At 44.4% G+C, this 18997-nt stretch overlaps 2 protein-coding genes across 4 annotated transcripts; one reads left to right on the forward strand and one right to left on the reverse strand.

Annotated features, from left to right (window-relative positions):
- Positions 1 to 3703: 3703 nt before the first annotated feature.
- On the reverse strand, positions 3704 to 9858 carry CD3G (CD3 gamma subunit of T-cell receptor complex). Of its 3 annotated transcripts, none has more exons than XM_036992606.2 (7): positions 9708 to 9858; positions 6882 to 6902; positions 6189 to 6416; positions 5476 to 5607; positions 4769 to 4812; positions 4273 to 4353; positions 3704 to 3883 (listed from the first exon to the last, which is right to left on the reverse strand). In XM_036992606.2, exons 1-6 carry the CDS (start codon positions 9760 to 9762, stop codon positions 4288 to 4290), a joined length of 546 nt encoding a protein of 181 aa, XP_036848501.1. In that variant the 5' UTR covers positions 9763 to 9858; the 3' UTR covers positions 3704 to 3883; positions 4273 to 4287. The 3 variants fall into 3 exon arrangements, with proteins under 3 accessions (XP_036848501.1, XP_036848502.1, XP_017497765.1); XM_036992607.2 differs by having other exon boundaries at positions 3704 to 3878; positions 4269 to 4353; XM_017642276.3 differs by having other exon boundaries at positions 4269 to 4353.
- A 1809-nt stretch (positions 9859 to 11667) lies between these two features.
- CD3D (CD3 delta subunit of T-cell receptor complex) lies at positions 11668 to 14984 on the forward strand. The gene is made up of 5 exons (XM_017642404.3): positions 11668 to 11821; positions 13470 to 13688; positions 14156 to 14287; positions 14581 to 14624; positions 14830 to 14984. Exons 1-5 carry the CDS (start codon positions 11767 to 11769, stop codon positions 14893 to 14895), a joined length of 516 nt encoding a protein of 171 aa, XP_017497893.2. The 5' UTR covers positions 11668 to 11766; the 3' UTR covers positions 14896 to 14984.
- The last annotated feature ends 4013 nt before the right edge of the window (positions 14985 to 18997 follow it).

Raw genomic sequence — 18997 nt, forward strand, 5'->3', positions numbered from 1 at the left:
CGTTAGGAAAATGAAAAGCTATACCACAATGTGATACCACCTCCCACTCAGGAAGTCTATTATCAAAAAAAAAAAAAAAAAAAGGAAAATAAATGTTGAGAATGAGAAATAGGAATCCTTGTGCATTCCAGACCAGCACTTGGGAGAAGCTAGTGGTTCCTCAAAAAGTTAAACGTAGAATTACCATGTGATGCACAACTCCGCTTCTGGTTATATACCCAGAAGAAAGCAGGGTCTACTCAAACTGATTTTTGTATACCAATGTTTACAGTAATATTATGCATAATAACCAAAGGTAGAAACAACCCAAAATGTCCATCAACAGATGAATGAACAAAATGTGGTATATACTTAAAACTGACTATCATTGAGCCTTAAAAAGGCTTCAGTTCTGATGCATGCTGCAACACGGATGAAACTTGAAAATATTATGCTAAATGAAATAAGCCAGACAGAAAAGGACAAATATTGTGTGATTCTATTTATGTGTGGTACTTAAGGAGTAGGAAAATTCATAGGGACAGAAAAGTAGAATAGAGGTTACCAGGGGCTGGGGAAGAGAGGCATAGGGAGTTACTGTTTAATAGGTAAGGAGTTTAGGGTAATGAAAATGTTTTGAAACTGATAGTGGTGATGGTTGCACAACATTGTGAATGTACTTAATGCCACTGAATAGAACACTTAAAAATAGTTAAAATGGTAAACTGTATATTATGCATATTTTACCCCCATCCCCCCACATGCAAAATACTGTGCCATCTCTGATTGCCTATCTTGTTCCAATATTATTCCAGTTCCCAAAGATACTGTAGGGAAATAACACACGTCTTTTCCTTCCTGGAGTTTACAATCTGGTGAGAGTAGAAGAGTAACATAGCATTTAAAGTCAATGAACACAAGATGGATCATTCAAAAAATAGTTCTGGCATAACTGGGTAGCTATGTAGTTTAAAAGTTAGTCAAAATGTTAGGTCTTCATCCTAAAACTAACTCAAGATGGATCAAAGATTTAAGTGTATAAAATGAAATGCTAGAGGGACTCATGTGAGAACTTTTTAAAAGAATTATCTTAAAATGGGGAAGACCTTTCTAAATATGCAACAACCTAGAAGCCAGTAAAGACCAATAAAGTCTACAATGTGGAAATATTTGTCAAAAGTGCATAGAAAAACAACCACAAGTAAAAACAAATAACAAAATTGGAAAAATATTCACAACTAATATCAAACAAAAATCTAGTTCCCCTAATATATAAAGGGTTGTTACAAGTCAATAAGAAAAAAGATAAAAAGATATGAACCTGTATTTCATGAAAAAGGAAAATAAGTGGCTCACTCATTTTTAATAAGAAAAATGCAAATTAAAATGAAAGTGAGATTGCATTTTTAACTTATCAAATTGGCTAAGTACAAGAAGTTTAATAGTACACTGCTGGAACTTGTGTGGAGTAATAGGTACTCTCATTTATTATAATTGGGAGTATCCATTGGCCCAATTGTACTGTGGAAGTGCAATTTGCTAATATTTAGTAAAATTACAAGGGCAAATACATTATGGCCCAGCAATTCCATTTATTTGTATTTGTTACAAGTAGTCTTAAGCATGTTGAAGATGACATTTGTTAGAAATAAAACAATGAAAATTTAAAAACTAAAAAGAAGACATAGGAGTCTTTGTGACCTTGGGTTTGGCAAAGATTTCATAGACATGACACCAAAAGCACAATCCAAAAAATAAAAAGTGGATGAAATGGAATTCATTAAAATTTAAAACTTCAGCGCTTCAAAGGACAGCACTAAGAAAATGAAAAGACAAGCCACAGACTAGTAGATATATTGCAAAGGACTTGTATCCAAAATACGTAACAACTCTTACAACTCAGCAGTAAGAACACAAAAACCCGATTAAAAAACAAGCAAACAAGATTTGAATAGACATTTCACTAAAGATACAAGAATGCTTAATAAACACATGGAAAGATGCTCCACATCATTAGTCACTAGGCAAACACAAATTAAAGTCACTATAAGGTATCATTTTATATCTAGTAAAATGGCTACACTAAAAAAAGATAGTAACAAATGTTGGTGAGAATGTGGAGAAATGGTAATCCTTATCCATTGCTGGTGAGAATGCAAAATGGAACAGCTGGTTTGGAAAGGAGGAAGTTTGTTAAAAACTTAAAAATAAATTCACCATACAACCCAGCAATTCTTTACTCCTGGGTATCAATCCCAGAGAAATGAAAATGTGTGTCAACACAAAGACTTGGATAAACATAAAAGAGGTATAATTAGTGGTTGCCTGGGGCTGAGGGTGGCAACAGGGAATGACTTCAAACAGCAACAGGGGTCTCAAGAGAGTGATGGAAATGTTCTAAACCTGGGTTATGATGATGGCTGTACAACTGGGTAAATTTGCCAAAAATTACTGAGAACAGGTGAAATCACTTAAAATGAGTGAATGTAAATTACACCTCAATACATTTTTCAAAATGACATTTATACAATGCTAGTCATTGCAGCATTGTTAGAGCAGAAGATTGGAACCAACTTAAATGGCCATCACAGAAGACTGGTTAAATAAATTATTGTGTATCTGTAAAATACGGCTGCATTAAAAAAGAAGGAGCTTCTTTATATTCTGGTATGCAATATTATGGTTTCATTAGGTGAAATGTGCAAGATTTATAGTATGATGCCATTTGTGTGAAAAACAGGGGAAGGAAGAATGCATGTACTTTAGAGTTTGCTTATGTATGTGTAGAATACTTCTGATATGTGATACCTTATATACCTTTTTTATTGAAGTATCATTGATATACAATCTTATATTGGTTTCAAGTATACATCACAGTGGTTCAACAGTTCCCCATATTATTAAATACTCACCCCCACTAGTGCAGTTTCTATCAACACAGGAAGATGTTACAGAATTATTGGCTGTATTCTCCATCCTGTACTACCATCCCTGTGACCAACTTATAGTATGAATGAGAATTTTTGTGCCCCTTTATCCCCCTCCCTTTCCCTCCCACCCACCCCAACCCTTAACCACCAATCACTTCTCAGTGTTTATGATCTACTGCTGTTTTGTTCATTTTGTTTTGTTTTACTTTTTAGATTTCACAAATAAGTGAGATTATACGGCATTTGTCTTTCTCCACCTGGCTTATGTCACTTAGAATAATACTCTCTAGATCCATCCATGTTGTAATTGGCAGGATTTCTGTTTTTTTTTAATGGCTGAATAATATTTCATTGTGTGTATGTAATACATCTTTATCCATTCACCTATTGATGGACACTTAGGTTGCTTCCATAACTTGGCTGTTGTAAATAATGCAGTGATAAACATGAGGGTGCCATATGTCTTTTCGAACTGGATTTTTTTGGGTATACTGGATTTCCTTTGGATATACTCCTAGAAGTGGAATTACTGGGTCTCCCGTATATATTTTATACAGATAAACAAGAAACTACTATGTTTTTTGCCTGTGGAGAGGGCAACTGGGTGGCTGAGGATGGAGACAGAGGGAGACCACCCACTGCATATTTGAACCATGTAAATTATGACCTACACAAAAGGTAAATAAAAATTTAAACTTAAATTATATTCAAATAGAGGGATTATTAGACATTTTCATTTTTCTTTTACAGAAAATTACCTCCCAATAGGTGGCGCTCCTGAAACACCATACATGTTTTGTTTTGCTTTGATTTTATTTTGAGAAAGACTCACATTTCCTCTGATGGATTTTATTCTCCGTTTGTCACTTCCGGAAGCCGTGAGTCTAGATTTAAGACTGAAAGTGTCTCTGCTAGGAGTGCTCCAAAATGCATTGTCTTGTTTCTGAGAACTGGATAGAAGGGGAACACCTGGACTGAAAGAAGAAAAATTACAATTGATTTAAATAATGCTTGGGCCGTTGTTTCCCTGATGGAAACTTCTGACTGACTGATTAACTGAAAGGTCAATATGGATTAGTGGTTCTTAACAAAGGGAGATTTTGCCCCTGCAGGGACACTTGGAATATCTGGAGATATTTTTGGTTATCACACTGGGTACTACTAGCATCTGGTGGACAGAGGCCAGGAATGCTGCCGAAAACCTTACAATGCTCAGGACAGTCCCCTCATCACAAAGATCGCCTACTCCCCACCCCCACCCCCCATCATTACGGTTGCCTAGGGAAAGGAGACTTGGAAGCAGCCGGGAGGGCAGTTTTTGCAGAAGCACTTTCTTAAAATTGGAGTAGAAGGACACACCTACTCTTGAGTCCTGAGCTCAATTCTTCTTCAATTGGTTTCCTTGAAGGTGGCTGTATGGGTCATCTTCCCGGTCCTTGAGGGGCTAAAAAGGACAGCACAGTGATAAGCTTGTTTTACCTCATCCTCTATGAATAAATTTGATGCATGTTTATTGAATGCTTTTTATGTGCAAGGCTTCAGAGTGGGTGCCTCATGGCCCTGGAGGCGGAAAGAGGACCAGGAGATGGAGGCTCCGTAGTCTCTTTGTGTGTGTTCCCTGTTCCTCTCAGTGTGATCTTCAACTTTTTCTCACTAGATCGCAACCTCAGTTTCTCTCAGTCCTTCTCTTTATTTCATCCATTCTACCCAAAGGGATAATAATCTTGCCATCACCTGGTAAGCCCTAAGCAGTTCCTTATCTGTATAATGTCTTCCAAATAACTCGCTTTCCTCTGCTCATCCCAAAATTTTACCACCACTGATTGTAGCAATGTCTCCTTCATCCCTAAATCCCTTACCTGGTAGAGCTGGTCATTGGACAGCAGAGTCTGCTTGTCTGAAGCTGCATAAAAAATAAACAATATACACACATACACAAGGTAGAAAAGATAATAAATTGGGTTATATTCACACAGTCAACTACTAACTAGCAATAAGAATTAGTGAAATTAACCCACATACAACAATATAGATAGATCTCCCAAGCATATCGATGAGTGAAAGTCACACACAAAAGTGTTTTCTGTGTAAGTTCATGGACATAAGGAGCAAAGCAGGCAAAATTAATCTGTTTTATCAGATGTCAGGATCGTGCTTACATTTGCGGATAGGTGGAGGCTGAAAGCGACCACAAGGGGGACCTCTAAGGTGTTGATAATACGCTCCTTCTTAAACCAGGTGCTGGATTCAGGGTGTGTTTGCTTTGTTGAAAAAAACTTTTTTTTTATCTGTATGCTTGAGATTCATATACTTTTCTATATGTGGGTTTTACTTCAATGAAGAGTTTAAAAAAAAAACACAGAGGCTAATCAGAAGGAGTTGGATCTTGAGAGGCGCTATGGAAACACCAAGTATCCTTTTCTCCTGCTAACAGAGACAGATCCTCACCCAAGCGTGCTTCTTAGCAATGTGTGCCTATTCAGACTCTTTCAGTGGGTCTATTTTGGTAGGAAGGACGCTGAGGGTCCCCGGTGGTCTCATCTCTCATCTAAGAATATTACTTTACCTCTTGACTGGTGACCTCCATCCTGTCCAGCAATGAAGTAAACCCCAACAGCAAGGAATAAAATGCTGATGATTTCAGCGAAGACAAAGCCGGATACAGTGGCTGCACTCAGCTCAATGCAGTTCTGGCACACTGTGGGAAAAGGGGGGGACAGGTCTCTTTCAGGCTGTGAAAGTGGGTCTCCTGAGTCTTTCTCAGTGAGAAAGTGCCTCTGTCTAGGGTGGCAGACTCTTCTCTCTGTGGGAATTACCTGGGAAGACCCTTGGACAAAGAACCCAGTGGAGCCTCCCGATGTTCCTCCATCCCCCTGGAGTCTTGGAGAAGCCCAGGCAGTCTTTCTACCAAGAACTATGTGAAACAGAAGGAAGACCAGATGTCCTTTTCTTGCCCAACTACCTTCCAATTTCACTGCTGTTCACCTTGTAATCTCTCATCTCCCCTACTTCCCTTGACTCAGTGTATATAAGTTGCTGACTGCTTCAATCCAGGGGGCCCACCCAAAGGTAAACCAGGCTCTACAAACTGGCTGTGCTTATTTCAAGGAGCTCGGGAAACTGTCTTGTTATATTAAAAAAGAGGCAAACCGAGATTAGGAGAAGTGGCTCTTATATCACTGCTTAGCGTGTATTTCCACGCTCACCTACGACAGGAAGCTCACCGGAACAGCAAGTATTACCTAATTGCACAGAAGCAAACCAAAGGAGATCACATACTTCTATAATACACTTGGAGTGGTTTGGAACGGTCCTTTGGTCCTTTACACCAGTACATCCCTTGAGGGTCCTTGGCACTGCTTCCCAGATTCCATGTGCTTTTACTTGTATTTAGGGAACTTATTTCCTTCCCATCTTTAAACCAACTGATTTTTTGGTCTTTCAAGCCACAAGTCAGAAGTACAGAACCATCTTCTCGATTGTCATCCACTATTACCAGTTTTTCTCCTGGAGAGGGAAAAACCGTGGTCTGGTAAGAATTTGCCTCTGAAATTCAAGATCCATTCTAGCAGGGCTTCTCAAACCTTAATGTACTTATGAATCACATGAGGATCCAGGTAGAATTTTACGTCTGTTCAGCAGTTGTGGGAGGGGCTGGGAGTCCACATTTCTAACATGCTTCTGGGTGGTGGTATTACTATTGGTTCATGGGTTGCACTTTGAGTTGTGCCTAGCTGCTAGGGTCCTGTTTCTCCTCCAAGAACCAGAGAATTAATTGCTTAGCTACAGGGAAGCTGCCCAGAAAGGTTATGACTGGCCACTGTCTCGGCTGACAGCAGAGAGGTTTGCTAACTATCATCAACCTATACCCCTTCTAAGCTATTTACTCAGTTTTATAGATGACTGCTTAGGAAGCCATATTTCCATAAACTTTCTCAGAATTTGAGGGTAGAAAGAAACCATTTCTCTTACCTTTCAACTGGGCCATAGTACCTGTAGAGACAGAAGAGAGACAGAGGATCAGCTGGGTATAGAATTGTACACATGCCCTGAAGTATCATTTCCATGGTCAGCTGAGGCCAACAAGGAGAGTGACAGTATCTATACCTGAATTGTAGCCTAAATCACCAAACTGAATTCAGGGTGTCATATAATAAATAATTTCTCTGGTCTTTGCTCTGGGTTCCCAGGAGGGAACTTCTAAATGCTTGGCATGTCTTGAGTGACTGTCTTTGTTATTCTTGGTGAGGGCTGGTCGAGACCCACCATGCGATTAGAGAATTGGGACTTTGAGCCCTGGGAGGAGAAGGAGGCTGGAGACTTGAGTTCAGTCAAAAGTGGCCAATGATTCAATCAATTATGGCTATGGCTATGTAATGAAATCCCAGTAAAAACTCAGTGCAGCTTCCTGGTGGGTGAACACGTCGAGGTTCCAGGAGGGAGATGTATTCTGATTCCACAGGGAAAGTGCACAGAGACTCTGTGTTTAGGACCTCCTCGACCTCACCCTATGCACTGCTTCATTTGGCTAGTCCTAATTTTATTTTTTATAATAAAACTGTAATGTTAAGTGTAGAAGCTATCTAAGCTGATAGCGGTAGAACCTATCAATTTTGCTCAATTGTGAGAGACAGGGAAAGCTTAACAGTGAGGGTGACATTTGGCTGGGCCCTGAAGAATAAGTAGGAATTCACCAGACAGAGAAAGGTATTCTGGGGAGAAAGAATAGCTGAGCAAAGAGACCGGCTTGGAAAAGGACGAGAGGTAGTGTAGCTGCAGGTAGAGCGCATGATGGGAAGAGATGGGGTATGAATCAAAATACTATGGAAATAGTTGGAAGGAATCCACTGTCTTAGAACTTCATGCAGGGCTGAATTGTATCAATAGTACCCAGCACAGTGCCTAGATCATGATAGGAGCTTTATATTTATTGAATGACTGCATAAATGAATAAATCAATGAATGAATGGAAAAAGAAGCAAAATAAATAGTTAAGATTTCTCACTAGCCTTCCTCCTTGACCACCTTGTCTCCATGGGAAAGACAAAAAGGTCCTTCGTTTGAACTCCGATTCCATAGAAGAGAGGGTCCAACTGATTTTGCTTATCTGAGACCTATTTCCTTTTAGGACTTAAGAACTGATGAAACCAAATTTCCCAGGTTGACTGGTGAGAGAACTGAGCCCAGAGGAAGGGGTCCAGGTTCACACAGCTCATTGGTGGCTGAGCTGGACCCAGAACTCAGTGTCCTTTGCTCAGGCCAGTGACCTTTCTGCTACACTGAGCTGCCGCACACAGGCTTTCAGCACTGCTCAACCTCTACTGTCTTTAGCTGGCTATTCTTCTGTTCCCTTCAGAAACTCACTGTGCTCTTCAAGTCCCTTGCTCAACCATCACCTGGCTCGGTTTTAATAGCCTCCCACTTACTTCGTTAAGAGCATAGCTGCTGTCACGGTCCTTTTGTTTTCAGCTTCTGTTCCGCGTACAAGCCTCATTATGGCCAAAGCCATCTGTACTTCCATCCTCCTAGTCTCAGAGGGTAAGGCTGCCTTCCCCTTGTGCCCTTGATGCCACTCTTGATGCCATCTTGTCAACATCAACTCCAGGACCTTGCTCTATTCACTATCTTCTCCTGTAGCCTAGAAATGTGCTCACATTTCTTTCACACTCAAAACATATTTCTTCTTCGTCTCTATTTCCTGCTCTGTGTGCTACTCAAACTCTCCCCCCTTCTCATCCAAACTTCTTTAAAAAACAGTCTACAGTCGCTGCTCTTTACCACCGGCCTTTCACCTTCTTTTCATGTCCATTTGACTCCCACTCCCACTACCTCAGCGAAACTGTTCTAAATCACCTGTGACCTTTAGTTCGCCAAATCTGACAGACTTGAAGTGTTAGGTATATTCTGACATTAGTGCACCTGTCTTTAGTGCTTCACAGTCTTAGCGATTCTCTCCTGGAAGCTCTCTACTCCTGGCTTCTGTGCACTGCGTTCATCTGATTATTTCAGCTCTGTGAGTATTCCCTTACCTTTCCCCTGAGATGTTTTTTCTCTAACTGCCCCTTAAAGCTCGGTATCCTCACAGTTCCATCCTTAGCCCCCTCCTCCTCACATCTCACATAGCACCTGTGTGATTTCAACCACTTTTATGGTTTTAGATTTCCCCAGTGTGTGGAGAACCATCTCTAGTCCAGACTCCAGGCATCGGCCCAGTTCATCCACTTCCTATTGTGTATTTCCAACGGATTACTCATACGGGCACCCAATATTGTACCTTACATTCAATCTGGCAACACTGAAACTTATCTCCAGTTAGACTATGAGCTCATGAGGGAAGCAGTTTTTATGCATCTTTATATCCTCCTAGCCTATCATATACTATGATCTCACTCACATTTGTTGAGCAGTTGACCAGCTGGCCAACCGAGTGAGTGAACGCTTCACAGATCTACTCCTAACCCCAGCTCTGTCAAGGAACACGCACCTTTCCTTCTCAGGTTCCTGGCCTGTGCCCTCTGGGGCTGCATTCGAACCTAAGATGGCGTCACCCATCTGACCCTTCCCTCTGGCTGGTAAAGTCCTTGATTTCCTAAGAGACAAGGACCCCATCTTTCCCAGGGCCACTACTTCTCTTTAGCAGAGAACAGTAAGAGGCTTCCTTTTTGTCTGCCTTCTCTAACTCCCGGGTAACAGCTGAGGTAGGCTGCAGGTCAGGGGTCCCAGTATTCTTGTCTCCCTGGTGATGGCCCTTCCCTTAAGCCCTTCTCCACACCTCCAGCCCCGCCAGTGGGCCCTTACCTTGAAGAACAGTGATAGCCAGGACGAGGCTGGCCAGGTGCTTCCTCTGCTCCATGTTGGCCTCTGTCCTTCCCGGCAGAAGCGCTGAGCAGCCCCAGCAGCCGGCCGACCTGCGCAGCAGCTGGCCTGGCTCCGCCCAGCATCCTTTGGGCTGGGGCCCCCGTGAGAAGCCAGAATCAGAGCCTCCACCCTCTGCTTTACGTGTGGGGGCTGGGCAGGGTGCAGGTGCGGGTGCCTCTTGCTTTTCCGTTAAGGGGTGGTGGGTGGGGAGTGATGGGGAGAAGGAGGGAGAGTGCTGGATTCTCAGAGACGCTTGCACAGAGAACCACTGGGTGCTGGGTAGGAGATGGCCTGGGCCCCTGTCTTCATGAGGGAGATAAGCATCTCTGCCACCCCTGGTTGCTAGGGTCTTCGCCGGCCGTTCTTGTGGCTGGTTCTTGGTGGGACTGATGAGTTCAGGCAGGAGCCCTCCTGTGCTCCGGGCTGGGGCTCTGAACAGAAAGCCACCTCAGTCCAGGCTCTCGCTCAGGAAGTTTTCACTGCTTTTTTGAGACAAGGTCATCAAAAAGGTGCCTGCCTGGTGGAGAAAGACAAGTACCAAATGATTTCACTCATATGTGCAGTATAAGAACAAAGGAAAACTGAAGGAACGAAACAGCAGCAGAATCACAGAACCCAAGAATGGACTAACAGTTACCAAAGGGAAAGGGACTGGGGAGGGTGGGTGGGAAGGGAGGGATAAGGGCAGGGAAAAAGAAAGGGGGCCTTACGATTAGCATGTATAATGTGGGTGGGGGCACAGGGAGGGCTGCGCAACACAGAGAAGACTAGTGATTCCACAGCATCTTACTACGCTGATGGATAGTGACTGTAATGGGGTTTGTGGGGGGGACTTGGTGAAGGGGGGAGCCTAGTAAACATAATGTTCTTCATGTAATTGTAGATTAATGATACCAAAAAAAAAAAAAAACAAACCACACAGATCAGAGAAAAAAAAGAAAAAAGGTTCCTGCCTGGAAGGGAATAGGTAGGACAGTTCCAATAACGCAGGCCATGCCTTGGGGCCAGGGCCCGAGCTGCGTTGTCAGGATCTCAGGCCGCTTCTCCCTCAGCCAGCCAGTCAGTGAGTCATACGCAGGCCTCCTGTTATGTGCCAGGTACAAACTAGGTGGTAGAGATACAGAAGTGAATAAGACGTACAAGATCCCTGCCCTCTGGTAAGTTACAGTACAGCTGTGGCAGTGGAGAGAGGTTGATGCCCACAGGCCCTGGGGAACAACATCCATTTGTCCCCTGGGGTAGCTCAATTCTGCTTGTGAGTCAATCATACTGCTGTTAATAACTTTCTCTTACTGAGCACATATGATGTGTCAGGCACCTGCAAACATTTTGTTTGAAACCTTATCATGATTCTGAGGGAATCTGGTTCTGGAAAATTCCTTGACTGGCCCAGGCCCAGGGGGTAGGTAGTTTTGGAGCCAGGATTCAAATCTCTGGCTGGGGGTGCTCCAAAGCTCAGCTTCCCACTGGAAAGAAACTATTTCATCTGATGTCCCAGGCTGCCCAAGGAGGACCTGGGGCAGGGTCCCAAGAAAGACCACAAATGGGCAGAACCTAACGGGTATGGCTTATAGCTCACAGCTGCTCTCAAGGGTTTTAGCAGTTTTGAGGTGGTGAGTGAATGTAGCTGACAGAAACTCTGAAGTTACTGTTTTTATCAGTGACTCAGGAAAGGACCCTCTAGATCTCCTTTGACTTCCCAGAAGTCCAGGCAACCTTTTCCATATTCTCTGCTCTCCCTTCTGCCCCACTCCCAAGCTCTGGCTCAGTAAAAGAACAACATGCACCTGCTTCCTTCCTGCTCCGCCTCCAGCCTCCCCCTACCCTGACAGTCTCCTATCATCCACATCAAAGAGCAGAGAAACAGGCATCTTCTGCTTCCTCCCCCACCCTTTACTTTTTCCGGATACCCATGAGTCAGTTGGGGGACCGCAGCTCTCAACCTGGCTGATAGCTCTGTGACCTGGGTCTGTCTACTGGTATTAAATTCTGCTGGAAGATGGAACACAGCAGGTTTCTGGCTGGCTTGATACTCGCTGCCCTTTTCTCCCAAGGTAAGACTTCTCCAGGTAGGCGAGGTCATCTTGGAGAAGGGACCTGAGAGGGACATTACCACCTGAGTGAGGTCCACTTGAAAGTCCCTTTCTGTACGAGTTTCAATTCACCGGGGAGGGCTGTCAAGGAGGGCAGGCCTGGGATGCAGCACAGGGTCTTGGCTCTGAGGGACTCTAGCTAGGGGTGTATCTTGGCCTTGACTGTCTCTCCGTAGGCTGTAGACCAGAGAACTGTAAGATAGTTGTGTGTGTGTGTGTGTGTGTGTCTGAGCCTGTGGCTGGTAACGAGTGCCTGTTCCTTCTGAGGCAGAAAACCTCAGGGATCCAGGACTCTTGGACACTTGGGCACCATTACATTACCACGTAGGATCATGCCCCACCACTTAGGGGAATGTTTTAAGAAAAAAATTAACTTTAGGTTGAGCAGAAGGGAGGGCAGATTTGGGCAGTGATGAGTAACTCATGTCGGTTCGCCTGGTTTTAAGACTGATAGTTGCATGTCCCATGTCCCAGGAATTCCCTCAGGCACAGACAAACTGGGACAAGTGGTCACCCTTGTAGTCAGCTGCTTTGGGACATCTGAGATTTCCACTGGAAACAAATCCCCAAGGGAGACATGCCTGTGGGATGTGAAGCATCTGATGGACAAGTGTCTGCCTGAGGATGTGCACATAGGCTCCCGGCCTGCTTTGGAGGCATGAGAGACAGCTTTTCGGGGTAGAGGGGTTCCTTAAAGGAAGTTCCTGTATGCAAATTGATAGCTGAATAGGATGGCCAGGGAGAACATAGATCCCACTTCTCCCTGGGATTGGAGGTATGGATCCCAGAGACTCTGTGGGCTGTGGAGATGCTCTTAGGCAAAGCGGTTCAGTGGATGTAGAAAGGCACTGCATATGCCCCCAGCCCTTAAGCTCTCCACAACACTTCACTTGTGTGAAGCCCCAAGAATGCAGTCAACAGAAGTTGTTTTTTGTGCCCCTTCCCCTAAGCAAGGGTGGAACAACTAAAAATCTGTACATGAGATTTGCTCTGGGTCTCTGTCTGGGCCACTGGGCTGGTGATTCATAACGGCGCCTCCCCTACCCCCCGCCATTCCTCACCCTGGGGAGAAAGGCTTTAGCAGTGAGATTCCCCTGCCCTTGGGGGTTATTGGGGAAGGGACAAAGCAAGAGGGAAGAGGGCGGGAAGTGGAAGCGGGGATGTTGTAGGTGGCTGCGAAGTAGAATTAGAACTTTTTTTTTGAAGGAAAAAATGCAGACTTCTTCAACTGAGGAATAGTCTTCTGGCTTTCCCCCCGTTTCTTGCGTGCCTCAGCAGTCTGTGCTTCTCTCCCACTTCTAATAAGTTGTGTGAACTCATTTCCAGGAAGGTTCTTGTCTGAGCCCAGCCCTGTGGTTTCCTCTCTTGCTCTGTGTCCACCGGGGCCTGTCCTCTGCCTAGGCTGCATCCTTGTGTCCTTCCCGGCTCCTGCAGTACATGGGAAGCCTCCTGAAGCCTTCTTCTCATGAATTCTGTCTCTTTCACTCAACATCGTAAACTGTCCTAGACTTGGAAAGGGTTCCTTTTATGTGGAAGCCTTGGCAGAACCAAGGATCTGGGGCAGACGAAAGCGTTGGCTCCAACTGTGGTATTTTTTTTTTTTCCTTAGTGAGCCTCTTCAAGATATTCGTGGAGGAACTGGAGGACAAAGTGCTTGTGAATTGCAACACCAGCATCAGATGGGTAGAGGGAACGATGGGAAAACTGATTTCGGACAATAAAAGTCTGGACTTGGGAAAACGCGCCCTGGACCCACGAGGAGTATATATGTGTGAATGGACAAATGAGCAACCCAGCAGGATGTCCACTGTGCAAGTATATTATCGAAGTATGTGCTTCCTGGACCCTTCAGATTGGAATGGTAGCGTCTCTGGATCTGAGAACCTTCTAGTGAGAGAGGGCTTTGGGGGACCAATCTGTTCTCTAAACAAACTGGAGTCCCTCTTGCAATGGTAGGAGCCAGATTCCGGAGCCATCAGAGTGGGAGAGAACTTAACGAATGGAGAAAGGGCAGCAGGGGCCGTGTGACCCAGGCAGGTGGGGCTTGGTTGGGAGAGTGGTTTAACCACAGCCGTGTCTCGGTCCCTGTGGACCTGGGGCTTCTTGGCTCTCTTCGTGGCTTCCTTGGGGTGAAGGGCAGAGGCAGCCCTAGCAAGGCCATCAGCAGGCCTTTCTCCAAGGACCTCACTGAAGTTTGGGTCTTGGTGTGAGGGATCCTTGGGTTGCCCTGGGAGGCACAGGTGGTCTCTGATCTTGCGGGCCCTTGGCCTCTCCTCTCTCCTCCCTTCCCCCCAGTGTGTCAGAACTGTGTGGAGCTGGACTCAGTCACTCTAGTTGGCATTGTCTTCACTGATATCATCGCCACCCTGCTTCTCGCTTTGGGAGTCTACTGCTTTGCTGGACATGAGACTGGGAGGCTCTCTAGGGGTAAGTGGAAGGGACAGAGAGAGAGAGAGAGAGTGTGTGTGTGTGTGTGTGTGTGCGCTCACCTGCTAAGGAATGAGGCTGTTCTGTTGGTGGCTGTGTCTCCTCTCTGAGTCACTCAGAGGCGTCCCCTGGCTGGTCGTTGAAAGGACCTGTGAGCCCATTTGCTCGTGCACGTCTGAGGGTGGAAGCAGCTGCTGTCCCCCTGCAGTGCTCGTGGGGTCTCACTGTCCCATCCGCGTGGGCCCTTGATGACTCTCTTACCCTGCTGCTCTTCTACCTCTTACCTCTTCTAGCTGCTGACACCCAAGTTCTGTTGAGGAATGACCAGCTCTATCAGGTGAGCCCTGAGGGGAAAGAGGGGAGGTGGTGGGGAGGAGCAAGCTGGGAATGGAGAGGCTGACACTAGGTGGTGAGTGTATGCAGAAAGGCTCCTAGAGGGGAGTTCATCCCTGAGGGTCTGGAGCTCTCATCCCAGGGGCTGGGTGGGGTCCTCCCTGGGAGAGTTCAGCCGGGTCTCACTGTTCCCCCTTCTCATCTCTTAGCCCCTCCGAGATCGGAATAATGCTCAGTACAGTCATCTTGGTGAAAACTGGCATCGGAACAAGTGAACCTGCGACTGGTGGCCTGCAAGCAGAGCAGCTATCCTCTGTACCTTCTCTCCTTGCTCAGCCAATAAAGGTGTCTTCTTCCATTAGAAGGTGCCTGGACTTTCCAAGGCTCCTTCTGGGTCAAGGCCAGAGAGTCGGCCTGACAGCCAGGCCTATGCCCTGCCTGCCCACCTGTGTCCCTCCTGCATCACTTCCCTTTCCCTGCCCCACGTGAACAGTGTGAGGGGCTGTCTCCTGCCACATCCCAGCCCCCAGGAGTTTCCGGCCTGGTGGGCTCCCTGGGTGCGGGATCTGCCCCAGCACACTCCCTGGCCGCTTGCTGGCCCCAGGCCCCCGTCGCAGCCCTTCCAGAACTCCGGCTTCCACATCGCGGCTGAGCATGGGGTGACGTGTTTAGGGACCCGGCTGCTCAGAGTTTCCATGACATCAGGAGCAGAGGTCGTAGAGACATCCAGGGCCTGGGGGACCTTATTAAGACTCAGGGTGTGTGTGTGACAAAGTGCCACTTCTGCTGAGGGGCCAGCCTTAGCTTGGTGACCCCTGTGGAGTGGTAGCCATGAGCCGTGAGGAGGTCTCTGGACCTTTTTCTCCTGTATGGAAGGTACCATTCATCTTCCTTTCCCCAGAGTCTGTCCCTGCCCTGACCCTGCCTTCTGCCTGATAAACTGGCATCAGAAACCCTTTATCCACTAAAACACAGTATCACTCTCTGCCCACTTGGAGAGCTGGAGTTTCAGACTGATGGGGACTTGGGAGATCCTCAGTAGGCATCATATTCTGCTGGTGGGTTAGTGGTGGCTCTGAAACTTTGGGATCCTGAGGGATTTATTACAAGTATAAACACTTGAGTTCTACTCTAGGCACGTAGGCTCCAGGTGATTCTGAAGCAGCCCCAAATCAGAGATTCTCTGGTTTAGAGGAAGAACTGAGGTCACTTAGTCTCTTGTGTCCTTTATGCCAGTTCCTGTCTCCCATAGTTGGCAACCCCTCCTTTTGATCTCAAAGTAAGAGTAATTTAATGAACTTGAGGATAGTTTAAAGAGAGTGGGAGTTTCCTAGACCAGGGTTCCCAAAGGAGAAAAGAATTAACAACTGCATAGCCAGAAATCTGGACAATTCTGCCCACTATCTCCTTGAGAGATACTCAGACCCTAATTTTGTTAAAGACAGAATGAACTTCCAGTTGACCCATGCTTCCTTCATGGTTATGATTTATTCCTACCCCTTAAATCCCTGTTGTAGTCCTCCTAACCCCAGATCCTACCTTCACAGTGGATCCCTCCACTTTGGGCAACCCTTCATGGCTTGCATTGCACCAGTGCTTGTGTCCTTCCCACACCTTCTACACTCCCTTTTACCTTACATTCCTAATATGCTCTTACATTCCCTATACCTCTCACCAGTTCTCAACATTGGATACACGTTGGAATGTCCTGGGGAGCTTAAAAATCCTGATGCCTGGCTGCACCTCCAGAGATTCTAATCGTATTGGGATGGGGCCAACTTTAAAACTGCTTTCAAGGTGATTCTGTCATGAAGCCAGGTTGAGAAACAGTGCCTTCCACCTGAGCCCTTCCAGAACCTTGGGCCTCTTTGGCTCTCTTTTTTTGTGCTTTTAGAAAAATAGCTTTACTGAGGTAAACAGACAAGGCTAAACTGCATATATTTAAAGTATAAAATTTGACAAGTTTTGGCATATGTATGCACTTGTGAAACATCACCACATCAAGATGATAACATATCCAACACCCTAAATGGTTTCCTGTGCATGCAATCCCTCCCTCCTTCCTCTCTCAACCCCCTACCCTGTCATTGTAGATTGATTTCTGTCATTGTTGATTAGTTTCCACTTTTCTAGAGTTTTATGTAAATGAAACAATATAACATGCACCCCTTTTTGTTCTGGCTCCTTACATTCAGCCTAATTCCTTAGATATTCATCTGTCTTGTTGCATCTGTCAGTAGTTCATTCCTTTTTATTGTTCAGTAGTATTCCCTTGTATGGGTGTACCATAGGCTGTTTATCCACTTACCTGTTGATAGCCTTTTGGGTTGTTTTCTGGTTTTGGCTGTTACAAATAAAACTGATGTGAACATTCACATATAAGTCACTGTGTAGACATACGCTTTTATTTTTGTTGGATAAATCTCAGGGATAGAATGCCTGGGATACAACTTTTAAAGAGAATAGATTGGCTGTTCTAGGCCCTTTGCAGTCTCATATGAATTGGTTTATCAGTTACTATAAAATGCCTGCTGGGATTTTGATCAAAATTGCATTGAATGAATTGCAGTTTGGGTAGAATTGCCATCTTAATGATAGTGAGTCTTCTGTTTCATGAACATGTCTTTTGTCAATTTGTACCGGTTTTATTGTTTTTTATGCTATTGTATATGGTATTTTTAAAATCCCAATTTCCATTTGTTCATTGATAGTATATAGAAATATTGTTGCTTTTTGCGTATTGATCTTTATCCCGCAAGCTTTCTAAACTCACTTATTAATTCTAATAGGTTTTTTTTTGTGTGTAGATTCCATTAGAATTTCTATATAGATGATCATGTTGTTTGTGAATAGACAGTTTAACTCATCGATTTCCAGTCTGGATACATTTTCCTTCTGTTTCTTGGCTTACTGCACTGTTTAGAAACTCCAGTACAATGTTGAATACAAGCAGAGATGGCATCCTTGCCTTGCTTGTGATCTTAGGGGGACAGCATTGTCTTTTAACATTAAGTATGTTGGCTACAGGTTTTTCTTAGGTGCCCTTTAACGGGTTGAGAACATACCCTTCCCTTTCTAGTTTGCAGAGAATTTTTAGCAAAAGTAATTGTTGAGTATTGTCAAGTGCTTCCTCTACATTCGTTGAGATGAATACAGTTTTACTTTTTTAGTCTGTTAATATGGTAAATTACATTTGGTAGCATGATCTGTTAAACCAACCTTGCATTCCTGAAATAAAGTGTACTTGGCCATTATGTAACATTCTTTTTATATATTATTAGGTTAAATTTGCTAAAATTTTGTGAAAAACTCTTGCATCTATTTATAAGAGATATTGATCTGCAGTTTTCTTTTCTTTTAATGTTTTTGTCTGGTTTTGATATCAGGGTATATTAGTCAAGGTTCTCCAGAGAAACAGACCCAACAGGATGTGTATGTATATTGAGAGAGAGAGAGAGGGAGAAAAGAGGGTAGAGAGAGAGGGAGAGATTTATTTTAAGGAACTGGCTTATGTGATTGTGAAGGCTGGCAAGTCCAAAATCTGCAAGGTGGGCCAGCAGGCTGATGACCCAGGAAAGAATTGATGTTGCAGCTTGAGTCCAAACACAGTCTAGAGACAGAGTTCGTTCCCTCCTCCTCAGAGACTGCAGTCTATATTTTTTCCCCTAAGGTCTTCAAGTAATCAGATGAGGCTTACCCATATTATGGAGGATAATCTGATTAATTTAAAGTCTACTGATTTAAACGTTCATTTAATCAGAAAAAATACTTTCACAACATCCAGATGTGTTAGTCCAAATACCAGGGCACTGTGTCTCCACCAAGTTGACACATAAAATTAACCATTAAGATACATTTAGTCTCCATAAAACGATTTGGGAGTATTCCCTCTGCAATATTCTGCAAGAGTTTTATAGAACTGGTATTCTTTCTTCCTTAAGCCTTTAGTAGACTTCACCAGTGAAGCCATCTTGGTCTGGTTCTTTGTGGAAAGGTTTTTAGTGACAAATTCAATTTATTGAATAGTGAAAGGCTTTTTAGGTTATCTACTTCATCTTCCTTTGCCTTCAAATTCTATCTTTCCTTCCCTTCAAAGCCCAGATTAAGTCTTTCCTCCTCTATGGGACTTTCTGGAATTGCCCCAGCTCTGTCCGTTCCTCCTTGGAACCCGTAACAGGGTGGGTAGCACTGAGTAGGGCTCAATCACACTGTTCTGTTGCTGCTTAACTCTTTGCATACCTGGCCACTCATGGAATTGCAAGCTTCTTGAAGACAGGAACCATCTATCTGCATCCACTTAGCACGGTGCTGGTCTGCCCCATGTTGGCTGAAATAAACATGGCCTTTGCATTTAAGAAAAAGTTTATTCAGCCTCTT

The sequence above is a fragment of the Manis javanica genome, chromosome 6, assembly GCF_040802235.1.
Source record: "Manis javanica isolate MJ-LG chromosome 6, MJ_LKY, whole genome shotgun sequence".
Taxonomy (NCBI): domain Eukaryota; kingdom Metazoa; phylum Chordata; class Mammalia; order Pholidota; family Manidae; genus Manis; species Manis javanica.

Coding starts and splice junctions, on each gene's coding strand:
- CD3G (XM_036992606.2), bottom strand. CDS start 9,762: ATGGAGCAGAGGAAGCACCTGGCCAGCCTCGTCCTGGCTATCACTGTT. Junction 6,903..9,707: donor GGCTATCACTGTTCTTCAAG/GTAAGGGCCCAC, acceptor CTGTCTCTACAG/GTACTATGGCCCAGTTGAAA. Junction 5,608..6,188: donor ACTCCAAGTGTATTATAGAA/GTATGTGATCTC, acceptor CTTTTCCCACAG/TGTGCCAGAACTGCATTGAG.
- CD3D (XM_017642404.3), top strand. CDS start 11,767: ATGGAACACAGCAGGTTTCTGGCTGGCTTGATACTCGCTGCCCTTTTC. Junction 11,822..13,469: donor CGCTGCCCTTTTCTCCCAAG/GTAAGACTTCTC, acceptor TTTTTTCCTTAG/TGAGCCTCTTCAAGATATTC. Junction 14,625..14,829: donor GGAATGACCAGCTCTATCAG/GTGAGCCCTGAG, acceptor CTCATCTCTTAG/CCCCTCCGAGATCGGAATAA.